This window comes from Lepisosteus platostomus, chromosome 6, assembly GCF_059453375.1.
Source record: "Lepisosteus platostomus isolate fLepPlt1 chromosome 6, fLepPlt1.hap1, whole genome shotgun sequence".
Taxonomy (NCBI): domain Eukaryota; kingdom Metazoa; phylum Chordata; class Actinopteri; order Semionotiformes; family Lepisosteidae; genus Lepisosteus; species Lepisosteus platostomus.
The window spans coordinates 41,552,419-41,571,869 of record NC_142616.1 but is presented as its reverse complement, the minus strand read 5'-3'; the positions used below and the strand labels follow the sequence as shown (position 1 = coordinate 41,571,869).

General features: G+C 35.6%; 2 protein-coding genes across 3 annotated transcripts in view; one reads left to right on the top strand and one right to left on the bottom strand.

Annotated features, from left to right (window-relative positions):
- ccdc172 (coiled-coil domain containing 172) overlaps positions 1 to 15,357 on the bottom strand; it is a 34,632-nt gene extending 19,275 nt beyond the window's left edge. The window contains exons 1-4 of the mRNA XM_088635862.1: positions 15,151 to 15,357; positions 12,073 to 12,158; positions 8,785 to 8,901; positions 8,065 to 8,230 (exon numbers count right to left, since the gene is read on the bottom strand). Coding sequence (XP_088491988.1) covers positions 8,065 to 8,230; positions 8,785 to 8,901; positions 12,073 to 12,158; positions 15,151 to 15,229 — 448 coding nt within the window. The 5' untranslated portion in view covers positions 15,230 to 15,357. The remainder of the gene's footprint in view (positions 1 to 8,064; positions 8,231 to 8,784; positions 8,902 to 12,072; positions 12,159 to 15,150) is intronic.
- Positions 14,422 to 19,451, top strand: part of LOC148661721 (GDNF family receptor alpha-1-like) — a 94,889-nt gene continuing 89,859 nt past the window's right edge. The window contains exon 1 of one of the 2 annotated variants that reach the window (XM_088635860.1): positions 14,422 to 14,559. The gene's annotated coding sequence lies outside the window, so the exon portion shown is untranslated. The remainder of the gene's footprint in view (positions 14,560 to 19,451) is intronic. The other variant, XM_088635859.1, reaches the window with a different exon arrangement.

Sequence of the window (19,451 nt, the reverse complement as noted above, 5' to 3'; positions counted from 1 at the left end):
GGTTCAATTCCTGAGATGCTTTTGGAATGGGATTTGTATGTTCTTCCCATGTTCATGTGGATTTCCTCCAGGTGCTCCAGTTTCCTGCCACAGTCTAAAGACATACCAATAGGCATATATGGACACTCATGGTCTCTGATGTACACAACAGCAAGTGGCATGAAGTATGAAAAATTAATTTGTGACACGAAATAAGTGTGAGACTCGGAGACCGCTTCAGAGAACACGTCACGTCAGGGCTATGAAGATTAAAGATCTCTCCAGGCCCACTGTTTCTCATTTCACCTCTGACGACCACGACCACTCTAATCTCTCCGTCTGTGTTCTCAAAGACGGTTTTCCGACCTCATACATCAGAAAGACCACCGAAACCAAAATTATTCTGCAGCTAGGATCACACATTCTCCCTTCTCTTAACGACAGACTACTGTTCTTTTAAATTTTCTCCAGTCATTGGAAGTTTCATTTCACACCTCTCTGCACCCATTCTGACTTCACACCTCTTGATTGGCCTCTCTTTCTGTCCCCTGCTCCTGCCTCTCACTCCTCCTCCCTCCCAACCTTTGTTCTCCCGCTACTTTACCTTTGCCTACTGCCCTGTCTCTCTCACACCTGAAGAAGGCTCCACGGCCGAAACGTTGTGTTCTCTTTCTTCTTTTTTTTCAGCATGGAATAAACCTATTAATTGTTAAAATATACTGTATATGTGAGTTAAGAAAGCCAAAAGGGTATTAATGTTGTTTGAAGACCAAGTTTCCCTTTTAATTTACAGGGACTAGAGAGCAGAAAGGACCACTTTCTGTCCCAATTCGCATGAACTCTAGCTCTCACTCACGGTAAGACAAGCAGTTTGCAACATCATGATGAATGTACAATACTTTCACAGAGTTCCCAATTTTGTGCCAACTTCAAACTGCAGTTCCCCTTTCACTTACAGATGCAGCCATTCAAAATGGGTGAGGTATTTCGCGGCATACCCCGGTGGGCGTGTCACAGTATCACGCAGTATCACGCGGTGTCACGTGTGTCACGTGACTAACTATCCGGCGTCGCCTTGTAAAACCGCCAGGGGGAGCTTAACCTCTCATGTACAGCATTTGAGCCTTTAATTTTGAACTGTGTATTACAGCATGTTAATCATCAGTCATTAAAATGTTGGTATATATTATGAAAGCAAGATTGCTCAGTTGGACAGAAGTACACAACCTACCTTTATCAGAAATATTTATGCATCAAAGCCTTTACTGAAGATATTACTAATAGTATTGATAATGGATGACTTTGGACAAGCTGTATACTCAAAGTATAATTTCTTTAGCACATTTGTACAAGCACTTGGAATCTGTCCAAGCCATACTTTGTCAGGCATTTTGTTTTACTTCAACGGGGCATAAAAACTTCCTTGCTTTAAACAGGGCGTTTCATAATTTCTAGCTACGAAAATGATTTAAAATGCGACACCTATCATTCAACTAGAGCTTAAAATATCACAAGGAAAAATACAAACCGGTATTCCATTTCTCCCTAAACATTGTAAGCTTCGAAGTCTTTAACTAACGTGATACCGGAGTCAACAAACATACTTTTAGAATTTGATTAAAAGGGAATATAATATGGAATCGCGTATCTAAAGAATTTAGTAACGGTATGATTATATCCGTGTACTGCGGCAGGACTGTGTAAGGCTGTTTCACCTACCTGATCGTGCGAGCTGTCTTGTAGCCTACTGGTCTAGGTGCGTGTCTACCAGCTGGCAGGTTGTGTGTTCGAATCCAGCTGGTGCTGGACTCTTATTTTAACAAACATTTCTTCGAAAAAATAGGTAAGCGATATTATGGACAATCGATTGACTTTTATATTTCAAAATATCGCAACATGATCGATATTTGCGATATTTTGAATATATCTTCCCTTCTGACAGCGGTTCCTGCTTCTATTGTGTGTGTGTGTGCAACAGTAAATTTTTATAGAGAAATGGAGGCTGGACAGTATGCGTTACAATATAAACATTTATATTGATTTAAATCGTGTTCTGATTTAAATCGCAAACGCTTGTTTAATTATGTGTTTTTTAATCATGATCAGGCTAATGCATTTCTACATTTTCTGTATGAACCAGCTTAGAGGTTCATACAGAAAGACAGCTTGTGTTTAAATTGAGTGTAAGGTAATTTATGCTTCTAAAGTCATGGTCAGTATTGTTGTACTGTGTCACATTATTTTATAGCGTTTTTATTGCGTTATTAAATCCAGTGGCGCTGTGTTAGTTTCCTGACTCACATTATTTAAACTGCGACACTGATCATTCATCTCTAAATAAACTTTATTTTATATAGCGTTTTAAGCAAATAGGTAATTAGATTGCTCATAAACCTAATCACTTTTTCTACATAAACACAGTGTGATTGCTCTCTGAAAATGCTTTTCCTTTATTTTTAAAGTAGGCTCAGATTTCAACTATAGATCGTATTATTATAAACTTTCTTGGAAAAATGTATTTTATGTAAACCATGTTTGCTATTAATTCATTTAGGGCTAAAATACGTTCATTGTCTTCTAATCGAGTCGAGTTGACATTGGAAGCCTGCCACACCCGGACCGTTAAACCAACGCATTAGCACGTCAAAGCCCATTGAGCCAGTATTGGCTTTAGTATCCCCCCCTTCTCCCCTCAATTCAATTCAGTTCAAGGTGTTTTATTTGCATGACAGATGGGTACAAGCAGTGTTGGGTACTGTATGTATATTGTAATGCTTACGGCAGATAGGCACTGCGTAGGAGCCGACGCACCAGAGCAGCGCCTGCAATTTTTATATTTATAACTTAGTTTTTAAAATTAGTCAAGCAATACGAAGCATCTCCTTTTACTTAGTGCCTGAGCATACTGCAACGCGTGTGAAGCCCATAAACGATATTAATTTTGGAACTTAAACATACAGTTTATGGCTGGTCTCAGTACTTTAAAGAAAACATACACACCAGTATTCCATTTCTCCCTAAACATTTTAAGCATCGAAGTCTTTAACTAACGCGATACCGGAGTCAACAAGCATACTTTTAGAATTTGATTAAAAGGGAATATAATATGGAATCGCGTATCTCCAGAATTTAAAGACCAGACAATCGCAAACTCGTTTTCAATAAAATTATTTTATTAATTCAGCAGTTTGTGAGAGGGACATCCAGCAGGGAGAGACACACACACCGGTTTTCATTGACAACATTGTTTTTTTTCAATTCCTCTTGTCTAACAGGAATGTTTTGTTTGTGGACAGACTGTTAGACAAGAGGAAAAGACCGCCTCCTCCTACGAAGCATTTCGTTGATCCGATCACGAATTCTTTTCCAGTCGTACGCAGCAAGGGTTGAGAATCTCCGATTCACCATCGTACTAATGGTTTCCCGGAGATTGGGTTAAAAAAAAACAAAAAACATACTAACAACTTTGCCATCCTACTCCTTAGTTAATACATTTTATTATTCATGAACAGTTAACATTGTTAGCAAAATATTTTGAATTATATTTAACCCTATTTTTTCTTTAGTTTTGTATTTAACTTATTATATGATAGTCAGACTTAATGTATATTTGAACAATGAAAATATATTTTTACAAGATTTTACATTAAGCACTTAAAATTAATATGGTTAATAATAGTAAACTGTAACATGCTGTAACAAGATCGGTTACAAGAAGAAAATGCTTTCAGAGAAAATGTTTCAACCAAACCTGTTCCCACACACCCCGCCCCCACTACCATTAGAATATACACAAACATTTTAGCGTTTCATTCTGAGCAGAAGACCCTCACACCTGAAGAGTGCTGGCTGTGACGAATTAAACCGGTTTTACAGGTTTCAATCACAGACCATGTGACATGGGACTCAGTAAACTACAGTAACACCGTATTTGATAACGCTTTAAAAACGCTATAAAATAATGTGACTTGGCACAGAACAAGTTTACAACACAGTACAAAGATAAATGCTGACCATGACTTTAGAAGCATAAATTGCCTTACACTCAATTTAAACACAAGCTGTCTTTAGCCCTCTAAGCTGGCTAGGCTCAGAACACACAGCTTCATTAGCGAATACATATGCAGGACAACTAGAGAAGACGTTTTACAGAGGATGGATTTTTAGGAACATCCCATCAGACATCCCATCACATTCACAACGTGAAATCTAGAAAATAATATTACGTAACCAAAATCCGCAATATGGAAACAGAACCTGCGTAATTGTTGATAGATGATGTACTCGTAACATTTTTTCAAGACGAACTACAACATTTAAAAAATGACTTGTATGTACTTGATATCTCTAATCAATCCACGGGTCCCAGCACAAAACGAAAGTAAAACGCATACCGTTTCTCGCTTCTTATTGCTCAAAAGTAATTTGACCGTATGAAATGCATAATATAAACCTAGAAACATATACGTGAGCAGTACTTAAGCACTGTAGTATCGGTGTTAAGACATACCTCTCAAATACTGTAAATCAAGTTAAAAATATCTCAAGACCGATTCTGGTCGTAATGAAACCATGCAAGGGAGTTTTTATGTCCGTTGCAGTTCTTTTGCAACATGAATATAATTATATCGTTATTAATTTCTTGAGATACGCGATTCCATATTATATTCCCTTTTAATCAAATTCTAAAAGTATGCTTGTTGACTCCGGTATCACGTTAGTTAAAGACTTCGAAGCTTACAATGTTTAGGGAGAAATGGAATACCGGTGTGTATTTTTTTCTTTAAAGTACCGAGACCAGCCATATACTGTATGTTTATGTTAAGATTTCCCTTCAGTGGTAAAATTAGATATGAATATTCAATACTTAAACGGGCACAGTTAAGACATTAAATATACATATACATATTGTACAGTTTGCATACGGTAATATGTTTATGTTACGCGATTAAAAAATAAATAAATAAAACTGGAAGGTCCAGCACCACCATTATGTTTATATGGTTGTTTTTGTTGGTTGGTTGTTATTATGGTTATTAATAATACGATCTATAGTTGAAATCTGAACCTAAATAAAAAGAAAAAGCAAGTGATTAGGTTTATGAGCAAACTAATTACTTATTCGTTTAAAACGCTATATAAAATAAAGTTTATTATTAATTTGCTGGACAGAGCGGTGAACATTATTATGCATAAGACAAAGATAACGATCCTGATCAGTTTAGAAATCTGTGTACGCTGTAAGGTTTTTACTTCTTAAACTTTTAAAATACACGTTTTGAATAGAAAGAAATCCTCTTCCTGGTAGTGTGTATAGCACACCAGCACGTCTTTTTTCTCCAATCAGAGGGGTGTCAGATAGTGTCAGCCAATCACCATTCTGCGTTGGGTAACAACGGGTGACTGTTCTCAGGCGGAAGATGTAAACAGCTTAATGTTCGTGTTAAATAATTTTTTTTTAATTCAATTAAACGGGCACAGTTAAGACATCAAATATACATATACATACTGTATACAGTACAGTTTGCATACGCTAATATGTTTATGTTACGCGATTAAAAAATAAATAAATAAAAATGAAAAGTCCAACACCAGCTGGATTCGAACACACAACCTGCCAGTTGGTAGTCACGCACCTAGACCAGTAGGCTACAAGACAGCTCGCATGATCAGGTAGGCAAAACAGCCTTACACAGTCCTGCCGCAGTACACGGATATAATCATACCGTTATTAAATTCTTTAGATACGCGATTCCATATTATATTCCCTTTTAATCAAATTCTAAAAGTATGCTTGTTGACTCCGGTATCACGTTAGTTAAAGACTTCGAAGCTTACAATGTTTAGGGAGAAATGGAATACTGGTGTGTATTTTTTTCTTTAAAGTACCAAGACCAGCCATATACTGTATGTTTACGTTCCAAAATTAATATCGTTTATGGCCTTCACACGCGTTACAGTATGCTCCTATTCTTTTTATGCTCAGCTACTAAGATTTCCCTTCAGTGGTAAAATTCAATATCTACAACGGGCACAGTAAAGGCGTTTACAGTAAGTCTTTCTACGACAGACCAACGGACCACGAGTGCCCCTGTCGGTCAACCAATCACGCACCGCGGTATCGCGTGTCATCTTACCTGCGGTATCTGTACTGCGGTGTCTGTACCGCGCACTTTGAATGGCTGCATCTGTACTTATGGGAAGCTGACAGGAGCTTGTAGTTTAGTTGTAGTTTAATTAAAGCAGGTTATCCAATTAAGACCAGGTGTTTGTACTTCTAATAGATATAAGCTCAGGAGAAGAGACAGACACCGACAGTAGCTGCTAGAGAATGTGCCAGAGAGAATAAAAAAGGGGGAGAAGAAGAAATGTGAATCAGAGTGGGGGAAGAGAGAGTAATGTTTGTAGGGGGAAGAACACTGAAGGAGAAAATTGTGAGTAAGACACATTGGTCAATTGAAAGGAAAGTACTGACTCTTATGTGTTTAAAAAAGGAGCATTTGAGTGAGGGGTTGTAGTGGAGATGCAAATGCAGTATATTAGGGTGGAAATGATATCTCAGATTTTACACATGATGATAACCATTTTAAACATACTCCTCTCTTACCAGAACACTGTAGCTTCCTTCTCAATGACTACAAAGACTTATTTAACCTTGTTACCAATTGTCCCCAGCGGCAACCACTACATTTCACTATTAATTACTTCATTTACAAAATGAAATGTATGGAAAATAAACTCATTTATATAATGTTCTTCCATTTCAGTAAGCCTTTAAATGGGAGCTCTACAGAGGTAGTTTCTGTGTCAGTGTCTAAAAGCACACACATCTTAAACCCTTAAGACAACTTTTCAGGTGGATGAAGATGATCTTTGTCAGAAAACAAACCCACCCAGGCACTTGACTACTTTCAGGAGGTACAATGCTACATATTTCTCTGAATCCTCAAACAATATTCCAAATTTTAGATTTGCAGACCAGAAAGGATGAATCTTATGCTGAAAAGCATAAACTGGAAATTTGAATGATGTAAAGATGGAATGAAAGGAAAATTTAAAGGAAGGCTTATTCTGCCATAGATAGCATAATGCTCCAGCTTTTATACTCAATGCCATTAAACTAAAATAATAAAGCACAAATGACCAATTTGATACTCATCCTATTACTTTAAAGCAGTTGGACAAACTAAGGACGTATTGAAAACAATATATGAAATCTTTCACAAATAGTGTAGGTTCACATTATTTTTTCCCTTAAAAGCGAAATTTCTGAAATAGTACGCAGTGTATTACATTTGATAATGTATTCTAATTATTTCCTTTTGTAAACTACCCAAATACAAAGAAGACTGAAAACCTGAATGTCAATGTCAATCTTTCATCTGTTCATCATTCTGTCCTTAATGCCTCTCCATTAACGTTTTTTATAGAAATCTTGACAGCAAAACATTATTTTCTTATTCTTATTTAAGAAGCATCAAAAGCATTACTTTTAACTATATCAGTGTGGGCTGGCACAGGACACAGTCTCAATATTTGTGAGCAATCCCTTTTGGAACGAGAAGGTTTAAATACCTCCAATCAGCCCTGGATCAGCTGGCTAAACCTGTTCCTCAGCAATGCACTTTGATCCCACTGAGCCAGGACAATGACCTACAGTACTACACATTATGAATGCAGGATGTCATTCCTCATTCACCATTTGCTCTGTTAAGCAAGGAGCTTCTTTCCCTCACCAGGTGTGCCTCATTTTTAGTTTTCTCATGAATGGGTGGCTTTTCCTCAAAGCCACCTCTGTCTCACAAGCCCCTTACAACTCTCTCATCATTGGGATCTTTTCTCTTTGACTGATAGCCCTTTTGTATCTTAGGGCATTTTTAGTTGTATCATTAAGTTTTTTACACATGAACTTGTAAACACTGCCACAACCTCTACTGTTATTGTAGTTACATATTATTGATTGCTCTGTCTATGTGCATCTGGAACAATGGTATAAAGTCTCTTGGCAAGGATGCAATTGTCAACTGACTTATCTGGTTAAATAAAGAATTATTACTGTGCACCAGTTAAGTGTACTATACCTACCCTTGATTAAAAAAGTTTCTTCCTCTTCCAATTTAAGTATTTCTGCCTTGGTTCTGGATTCCATAATTGCTTCTCTGTCTGTCAGTAGACTGTAATCATCATTGAAAGCCACGATCTCTTTCATAAATTTCTCCTGCTCTTCTGAGCATTTTTGTCGTATTTCCCCCTGCATTTTACAGGGTCAAGACAGAATTGTGAACAAATGTTAAAAATAATAAATTCTATTTATTATTTTAAATTTGGCACCAAGATTTGCACAACTCTGAACAATTTGAGAAAGCACACATTTTACACAAAGCACAAATAAAGTTGTTTGCACAATTAAAAGAATGGATGTACTGTATCTGATTTCTTCATTACAATTTGGAAAAAAAATGAATATGACATTCCTCCTGGCTAAACGCGGTGAAATCAAGCAAGGCATTATATCTGTCTTGTACATGCATCAGCACTGTACAAGGCCTCCCCACTGCGTTTCAGAGCTTTATGTAATAATAATTTGCTTCCATTTATGCACGTTATAATTACAGAGAATCACACTAAACACATACAGTACAGTATGAGGTGGCAAGTCAGTAAACAATAAAAAGTACAGTTCTTAAAAGCTTTCTTTAGATAGTAAAGAAATAGTTCTACAGTATGTGCTAATAGATATCCACAACGTGCAAAGCATGGTAATAGATATGAACAACATGTAATACACACAATAAATAATCTTACCAGGGATTCTATGAGATTGTGCTTTTGTTTTGAAAGGTCAGCTTTCTGCTTTTCAGTTGCTTCTTTGTGCATCCTTAATAGGCCACACTGCAAAGCAGTTTCAGACAGAATCCGGGTCTGTCAGACAATTTAGAAAAGGATGTTTCTAGGGTTGAAATTTGCATAACCATTTTTACCATAAATCTCTGATTACTTAGTCATTTCATTTTCTGAGTTGTTTTGTAGAAGTAAATGCTTTCATAACATTGTAGGAGGTTGGGTGTTTTAGTGGGTGTTTCTTGTAACAATCAGAAATTGTAACGGTAAATTGCGAGAGAATTTGATGACTTCTAGGAATCAATTAAACATAACTTACAGTCTCACCCAGGGATTCTAAATATACAATATACAACCAAACCAAAATATACATAAAAAACAACACCGTAATAGAATATAAATATATCTGTGAAACAATCAACTGTGAACATGAATGTCTCATCGTTCACATCAGGGATTGATCCTGATGTAATCATTCAGGGATTACAAAGATCAGAGTTAATAACTTCAGAGTAAAGATACTCATCGACTACAGTATATTGAGTTGCAGTCTGTTGTAGACTCTATCAGTCTAAACATCAAACATGTGTGGCAATAATAGTTCAACTCTTGAGAATTAATTTGTGAATGATGAAATAAAGTTTTGATGATTGGTTGAGATTCCATTAGGTTTGGTTCTGGTACCCACCCTACAGATCCCTAATTTGTGGATCTTCCTTTGGGTGATGGATAGTGACCTTTGACCTGTGGTTTTTGGGAACCAACCTCGAGACTGGCTGGAGCCTATCTGCGCTATGTATCATTAAATGTACAGCATGATACAGCTTTATGATGTCTTTTATCAGAGGTGCCTTTAGCCACCTTTCTCTGCATTTAGGGACAGGCACCAAGCTGCTTTTTTCAAAGCACAGAAAGATTATTAGAAATCTTTAATAACACTTAATTCTGAGTGTAATAATAAACCTTGTCCCTACAACATTTTCCACAGACATTTTGGTGGTGGAAAACAGGGCATTTTCCCATTGCACTGATTACTGGAAAACTCTTCCGATCCTTCAACCTTCTGAATTCAAACTTATCATAATGTACCTACCCACTTGTCTCTGTCACCAGCTACACATAAACTTAATTTGATTAGTAACTCTCACTTTTATCGTCTTTTAAACATATTTAAAGCTTGACGCAAGATGCAGATAAAAATATAAGAATAATCATTGCAAACATCTGTTAGCAAAACTGGAAAATTAGAAAATATCTCTACACTGAAAGCAGATGGCAAGAAGTGTATAGAAGTGAAAATTGTTTATTTTGACAGTTCACATTTTCTAGGTCATTCAGTAATTACTACTATATTGGCATTTAGATTCTGAATATTTCACCTTTTTTCAACAAGCTTTTTAAAACTGTCCATTCAGCCGTGAAAGGCAAATGTTATCATTCAGCTTCTAATTACATGCTACCTGCCTTCACAGAACACAAGTAAATTAATATTTGCTAGATGTTTTCTTATGACCCCCAAGCAATCTGTACGAAGTAGCTGTCATAAATATTGCATTCAGGACTCATGTTGAGCGTGAACTTGAAAGTAATAACCATTTCATTTGGCATGTGTTTCTAGCATTAATTTCCTCTGATCTTTAATGCCAAAATAGTTGTTTTTTTTCATATAAGCTGCCTAGCCAACCAAAAGTGGATTAACATACAATTTTTAATAGTCAAAAGGAAATAGGGTGGCTCAGGCTACATGGCAGAAATGACAAGCATCAAACTACAGTTTATACAATGGCTTTTCTCATTAGAAACACACATTACTGCTACCTGATGGGACACTGCAGTGAATTATGCAAGAAGCATGAATCAAAATGCACAAAGTCACAAGTATATAGTATTCATATAAAAGCATATAAAAGTCAGGAATTACCCAGGACTACATTATGTTGGCCTTGTTTTAAAGAAAACAGAATCTCTCACTGAAAATACACTGTAGTTTCATAATATAACTGTAAATATATAACGTCAGAACACAGAATTGGATCATCTTTTCAACAAGTATTCTGAGTTATTGTCATAATACCAATACAGCAAGTTTAAAACTGAAAACATTGGTTGCCCCCGGCACCTCTTATTACAAATTAAGCACTGCATTTCCTTCTTCAACAGCTTTAGTACATTGTACTTTCACTCTAATTTCAACAAATTGTAAAATAAAATGTTAATTAAGAAGACACATTTTAAAAATTCAAATCATACTATGACAATAATTTTATTTATGTGTCTTTTAGCTAAAAGATTATATATTAAAACTAAAGTGACTGTCAGCTGACATTATATTTGGTATTCATACAAATGCGACCAATTATTATTAGCACAATTCCTCAACACCTTGTACAGCACTTTTGATTTCTGCCATATATTGCCTAAGAAGAAGATTAATCTAGCCTTATCATATATATTAGCCTCTGTTTAAAAGGTTTACAGTTGCAGCTTGAGATTGATCTTTTTTGAAGAGCTTTTGTCATTAAACAAATCATCATTTAAAAGTGCTGAAGATTATCAATTTTTCAATGGTTTTAATAACGATATGTGAAAGAGATTACAATCTCTGCAAGATAAAGAACAGGGTCACTTAACTAAAGTTTACAAGTGTTCTGTCACAGGGAACATTACAGCTAAACAGTTAGAGATTCCGGTAATTTCATCAAATTATACCATACTTTGGATGTCTTCCTGACTGAACAAATTTCAACTAACACAGCAGAAATTAAAAGAGTGGATGAAATGAGTTCTCCTGCACAATTTGCTGCAAGTAAAAAAGAGGCAGAATCATTGCACATTTGACACTCTGTTTTGTGTTTTATGTGTTATATTTTGGATTGATAAAAATGAAATGTGATTTAAGATAAATTTCATTCAGACTTCAAATCTGAATGTCACCACATCTACACATCTATAACTTCCTCATCAGTGACTTGAATCCATTTTTAAACAGCTGAATGTTACTCAGGGTTGAAAGTTAGTAATCCAAAGATAAGAGTGAAAGAATACCAATTCTATCACTGTCACTATGTACATTTTTTTCCAATTACTACAGAAAAACAAACATTCATTACACAAGTAACATAGTTGATACACTGTACCATTTTTAAAAACACAAAAAAATAAGAATGCATACCAATTAATTGTTACAGCTACTACGGCTTCATTTCAATTGCTCACATTTACTTCCTAGGAAACGTCACAATTTTAGCTTACCTTTTCTTCTACTTTCATTTTTGCACACTCTAGTTCTTCCATTAAAGTCTTGTGTTTTTCTTGATACCAGTCAATTTCTGCTTTAACTGAAAAAAAACAACAGATCAGTTAATAAAAACTCCACAGCACCAATAAAACACTCAATATAACTGTAAATAATGAGACCTGCAGGTTTTACAGATAGCCCTACACACAATGAAAGATTTATCAGAACCTTGAGAAAAATAATAAAATTGACCTCATTTAATATCAGAGGGTGATGAAATTTCACTGTTGATTGATGTACTGGATTATATATTGATTTGTCCTCATCTTTAAACAATGTTCATAAATGCTGAAGTTTATGGTTTTAGATCTGTAACAAATTAATGATTAATTAAACATTTTCATGCACAGTAAATCTATTCAGCAAAGCATTTTCTTTTAAATATAAATCATACTTAATGTTAACCTGGGAAGTATAACAGAATTAAAATTATGTGTTATTGACCTTCTAGCTGGAAGTGACCTTCTTACTTGTCAAATGAATATGGAAGACTCTTCCATGAAGTTTTTTTTTTAATTATTAGGTTTACAGTAGATTAAGACTAAAACAATTTTTTGTGTTTTTTGCCATTTGCTGCTCAAGCCTCAGGTTGATGTCTGCACTCAACTCGTCTGCAGGTGCTTGTTTGTTTTCCCTTGAGTTTAACGCACAGATATCTCCAATCCCCAATCATGAAGTATGTTGATCATTGTTGATGTTGATGATCTTTCCCTGGGAGTTTACTGCTGACATTAGACTTTAGATATCACTGCTCGTCAAACGGCAGCATGTGGCGCAGTCTTGGACACTGAAGCTCCTGCCAAACACACCACAACAATCTACTCTATTTCTATGAGGTCTCCTCTTGCCAATGCCTAATTACCAACCAGGCCTGTCCAGCACTTTCATGCATGAGCTTAAGCATGCTGGGAAGTTATTTGCTTTATTTACTGTAATTCATGACCACACTTGTCATGGCCCTCACAGGCAACACATTTGGTCGCCCTCATTTACCCAGGTGTTGCAGTTTATTTGGTCCAATATCTGTACATTGTCATTTCCTGTGATTCTAAAATTTACCACAGTAATTACAACACAAGATCTCTATTTTTAAGACGTTAAGCAAACGCCTTAGAGCCATTCTCACCCCTCTCTTTTGTTTTCTGTGCCCCACCTCTTTCCCTCAAATCTGTGTTCTCCGTCTCTCTGTACATTTAACAGTTATACAGCAAAAATCTTACATGCTACAATCTCTCAATGGAATCTGGAACCTCTTTATTTTGATTTACAAATATAAAAAATATGAAAACTCCTAATTATTTTGTTCAGTGCAGCCCCATTCAGTCAACTTCTGTGTTAACTTTAATCCAGTATGGAACTCAAGAGAACTCCCTTGTTATGTTTTTTTTTAGAGTCTGCTTTCTGAATAACCTTTGAATTAAACTCCAATTGTTCTCCACATTGCTATGATGACTTTAGACTGTCATTGTTATATTCGACTTTGAACCTGGTATGCCACAGTGAAAGAAAAAGTTAACATCTTTCACTGTGTTAACTGAATCCGTTGCTGTTCTCAACAGCTTCCACTGTAGTTCAGATGGTTCTATGAAACTGCAATGCCTTAGTGCAAGCATCCCTGCTGGGAAATAATATTATAAATTAGCTGGGTAATTAGTGTAACAATTGTGGTCCCGCTGGTTATAATAGATTGAGCCAGCATAATAGGTGGGCTTTATTTTTGTCTCCCACATGTGACCTGTCAATGGTATTTGCTATTACTTTTTTTCCAATCCCACACAAAACAATGGTTTAAAAGAGACTGCAGGAACAGTAGCCAATGTGCCAGAATTAAAATGCATTGTTTCACTCATTTTGGACAACTGAGGAAATAGGACTACTTTACTACATCAATGTCAAAGGTGATGCAGGAATTTATAAGGCCAAGTTTTGGCCTTATATTGAAATATGTAAAACAAATCATCAATAGGAAATTGGTGCATCATACAAGTTATCTATTATAAATTTATATCTTACAAATGAAATGTTAACTAATGCAAGATACTGTATGCTGATATGCTACAATACCAATTGCTGTCAGGCAACCCAGCAAAGTGATGCAGTGTCTCAAGGCCTACAGTATGTCAGAACTGTTTTGGCAGTATTATCAGGAAAGGTTCGTTTGGAAGAACGGTCTGAGGAAAGAAACCCCAAATTATCTGCGTGACAGACAGTAATCTGTTAGATATTAACCAGGTTTCAAGTACAGGTTGTAAATAATCTTTCAATACAACAATATACAGTATAGTACAGTACATATACCTGTCTTTTCCTTTGTTTCAATAATTTATCATTGTTCGTTTTAGAACAAATACTGTATAAACCTAATTAATTTACAAACTTAAACTGGATCAGACGGCACTTCAAGACCAGTATTAGTAGCACAACGGGTATTACGATATACAGTAAGTGAATTGTATACAGTATGTACTTGCAAAGTAATAAATTACCATATTAAATAATGGTTTATATTGTTTTTACAATCCTAAGTGATGGTGTAGGGCTAATGTCAGAAGTAACATTATCGCGTGTTTAGTCTCGATGGATGGTAATAATGTCATCTTTATCGATTTCTCAAGTGTTTATATCTCTTTAATGATGTGGCATAACTGTTTTGTTCGACCACAACAGTTTTCCTGTACTGTTAAGGACTACTCCTGGGAAAGATGTATATTTCTCTGACATATTACAGTACTATGCAGACAGAGAGCAACAATAACTTCAGTGGTTTCGCTGCAAATTTAACTATTCAAAAGTATATAATGGGTCTTCGAAAACATTCCAGTTATACAATCAATTTGTCCTGTAGGTTAGAAGAAAAAAATATAACGCCCCATCCAACAACAGTCCCCCCATTCTGTTTGCGACATAAACCAGGCTCTTCAGTTTTTTCAAAACGAAGAACACGTTTTGTGCTCATAATATTTACACCAAATAAAATACGAAGTTTTTTTTCTCCACTCAGTCGAATATGACGATATTTTCTTTTTAATTACCTTCCAGTAAACGACGTCTTTTCTCTTCAGCCTCTTGTTCTGAAAGTAAAATGTGGTGAAACAACGAGTCCAGACTCATATTGCAAGTTAATTCAAACGTCTACACTTGGAAAAGTTCGAGAAAAACAGCGGTTCGTTACAGAAGAATATGAATTCTTCTATTTGCGGAGGTAATGCACGAGTCACAAACCTAAGATCTGTGGTGACCACAGAACACCCCTTAGGTCCCGTGATAGACTCTTCTAAAAGAAGTGTAATGATGCTGAGACTGCTTTATAGTATATACAGTACAGTAGCAACGTAAATCCACTTAATTTTTATATAATTTATATGGTAACGAGTATTTGTAATTGTTTATTCCTTAAAAGGTCGGTGTCATTTTCTGACAGTCGATGGTTGTAGCGTTTTGGTTTGTTAGTTTTTTTCAGCGGTAGCTTATTGGGCTTCTATTTTAATAGGATTTCAACAGGATGTTGCTTTTAGAAAATGATTTAAAGAGTGGTTGCTGTGGTTGAGTTGGGCTCTTTTACAGTTTTATATGAGATTTTACTAATACGCACGGACAAATGTGTTAGTTTAAGACTTATTTTGCTGTAACTTCTTTTGCTGTAGTACCACTCTTCCACCTTTAAATTTAAATCAGTGACGGATTTCTTTGCCATAATTTAAGTTGATCGCTGCTTGCATTTCAGTGACTGCCGGGCGCTATCCGTTCTATCATGACTTATCATTCAGGAGAAAATGGTTAAATAATATATTTCACGTTTATATGTTTTCCTACACTGTTTATATAAATATGCTGGGTGTTTATAAACAATATGGCTCAAAATGTATCTCCCTTTTCCGCTGATTTCCGGGCACCTAACAGTGGAAAGGAAGATGAATTGAGGGGTCATGGTTGGGTCCTTACTGGACCAGCTTTTTAACTTTTTAAGATCTTGGTAAAACATATTTCTTAATGCAATTATTTGTGCTATTCTGAAATAGTATATACAAACTCTAGCCACCTTTTGTGTCTTTTATTTAGTATTTTATTGGTGGATTGTGGAATATTTTGCTTCCAAAGTCTGAATTGTTTTTATCGTTTTTATCATTTATAAATTGCATGAAACAGATTGCCAGGGAAGGAGTCATATAATAGAAAATATAGCTAGACTTTAAAGACTAGGATTTTAAGGCATCAGATTTCAATTTTTCTTTTGTCAATCGCAAGAAATATTCAATTTGTCTCCTCATGCTCCCCACTATGGACTCACTATCAAACCAAAACTGCTCTTCTGCTTCTGCTAGCCCAGAGCACTAACAAAAGATTTACCTTGTCAAACTCCGTGCCAGTTTAAACCAGTTACAATGGCAGAAAAAGAGAATGCTGTCTGGGACTGGAGTTGTGGTGTTATCCTGGCATCACGGGTGAAGTTCCTGCAAGTCTGAAACATAGTCACCAGATACAGGGCATTCATACTGTATACTGTACCACATCACCAAAGCTGCCAAGTGTCACTTGGAAATAGTGGAACCATTAGTATACAGTATATAGGTCTGTCCTAAAGTATATATTATATTCAGTTGTGGGTTCAGCTCCCCAAAACAAACACTGCTGCTGTACCTTGAGTAATATGCCTTACGCCAGTTACTCCAGGCCACCCAGCTGTATAAGGTGGGGACCAGCATTTTAGCGTGGTAATTACTGAAATGGTCCAGCTTCATCCAGGGGGAGAGTCACATGCTCTCTAACCCGCTTAATGCTGTGACAACAAAAAACAGGTTAACATCTGGCCTGATGAGGTCAAGTGTTTAAAATAGGTAGAAGTAATAATAAAACTTTACAATAAGCAAGTAATAATGCAGGAGAGTGTAAGATGTTGCATGCAAAAACAAAACAACAAACATGAAGCTGTATAATCTGTACTTATACCTTCCAATTATATTAATAACTTTTTCTAATGGAAAAACAGTATTGCTACTGTAAATGTTTCTCTCTTTGTTGAAACAAGCCATTGTGTAATAAGCTATTTACACCCAAACACCCTAGGTAGGAGCCCTGCACAACACACATCCTGTCCTGCTTAATTTCTCTGATACACACCAAACCTGTAATTAAAACACCAAAAAAACACCTTAATGACATTAATGATAAGTGCTGAAAAAATAACCCACGTGCAAACAAAGGTGTGTAGCAAGTACTGCATTCTTCTTAAAGTACTGATTAAAATGTCCTTCCAATAGGATTTCTGAAGAGCCTCTGAAAAACAAACACTAAAGGATATTTTAAAATTGATTTCTGGTGTGTTGTTGTTATAAGTTAGGTTTGTTATTAGAAAACATGTATGTGCAGTATCCATTCATCAATTGTTTGGCAAGTACTGTATACAGTATCTGCCTCCCTAAGAAAAAGACAATAGTTGTTACACTTTTCTAAATGAGCAAAAAGAATAGTATAAAATCACCAACATTCGAAAGCATTTTAGATCTCCAGTTTATCACTGCTGCCTTTAAGTGAGCTATTAGAGCTGCCAGCAAAAGTATTGTTTGACGTTTGTAAGCATAGTCAGCAATCAATAACTTTAATTCTATGCCATTTGGCCCTTTAAGATTTGTCACATCATTCTTTACTTTATTCAATTTCCCCGCCGCAGTTGAAAGAATGGTTTTGAACCAGTGCCATGAAGCACATTAAAGTGTGAATGGGAACTCATTTATATAGCAAAGACTATATCATTTTGACATTCATTTGGAAAATTAATAGTAAATATTGATTGAAGCTTTACATAAAACCCAGATTTATGCTGTACACCTTTATAGTGAGGTTAGCAATTTTGTTCCTTTGCAAAAATGTGCAGAGTCATCAAATTGCATTTATGTAAAATTAATGCATTCTTTTTAAATGCAATTCTCACCCTTGACCCTAAGCCTGATGAAAACTGTTCTAGTAGTCCAATCATCATTTGTAGTCTACTGTACAGTATGTGCAAGAGCTTATTGAGTTTGCAAGTTCTTTCATACCTCAACATCACACTACTGTAAGAACATAATTGAAGGGTCACAAAGCTTGAACATGACTTTCTTTTAAAAACATATTGCTGTTAAGAAAGATGATTTTTAATAAAAACTTTAATTTGGGATTGTGGACTTCACAAAGAATGGCATTCCAACCTTCAGTTTTGAAACTTAACAAGTGGATACACTTGTATTTGTGTAATATTATAAACATGGTATGTTTAAAATGTCCTTAAACATTTTACAGATGCTTATACCATATCATTAAATTGGTGGAAACTGAAAAACAAAAAGCATAGTAAATCACTGAATAACATAACTTAAATATTTTGTCCTAGGAACAGAGATTAACTGCTGCCTGGTACATACAATGTATAACTGAAAAGATAAGATGTAGTGTGTTGTGTACAAGGTTTAAATGATTAAAAAGTAAGGAGGCGACAGAGAAAAGTGCTTCTTTAATTTTTTTAAGAAATGTAACTTGAGTGCTTGTAGTCAACGAAAAGTCAATCTTCAGTCAATTATTTGTAACCTGCAAATCAATCTGCTCTAAAAACGATATACTGTACGGTATAACTATACAGTATATAACTAGGGAAGCAGAGGTTAATCCACTAATCCAAGACTGAATTCTCCAATGACAAGGCACTATTAAAATGTGTCAATATTTAGGTGATCTACTGTACATTTGTGAGGGAATGCAGAATTTTAATTCAATAAAAAAAATCCATGCTCAATCATGTACGGTTATCTTGTGCTTGTTGGTTTATAATTAAATGTGTTTACTTGTAGGTTTACATTTGATTCATCTTAATACAATGAACTCTTTACTTCCCATTCTTCACAGCATCTATGCAAGTTATGAGTTATGGAGGTGGCCAGAATGCACTATTGAAGGCTCTGTATGTCAGTGGGATTTGATAACATTGTTTTGTCACAGAAGTGCTGTATTTCAATCCACGTCTAGCACATCCTGGCACATCAGTTGTAGTGATTAGACTTTAAAAGCACTGGGTTATGCAGTGTCAAACACAAGATCTAAACCCTTACTAAAGAAACAGATTTTGCTGTATGTGTAGTTAAAACTGTGTCTTATATTTACATAACACAAATTAGATGTGTTAGTTTTTATTTATTTTCAGAAAGCTCTAAAAGTCAAAAGTAATTTAGGGCATAAGCCCCAAAATATAGTCAGCATATTGTAATATTATAGCTGCCTCACAGCTCTTGGGTCCAGTGTTGCATTGCTGTTTGGACACCTTATGTGTGGAGTTTGTATGGTCTTCCTGTTTTCACATTGGTTT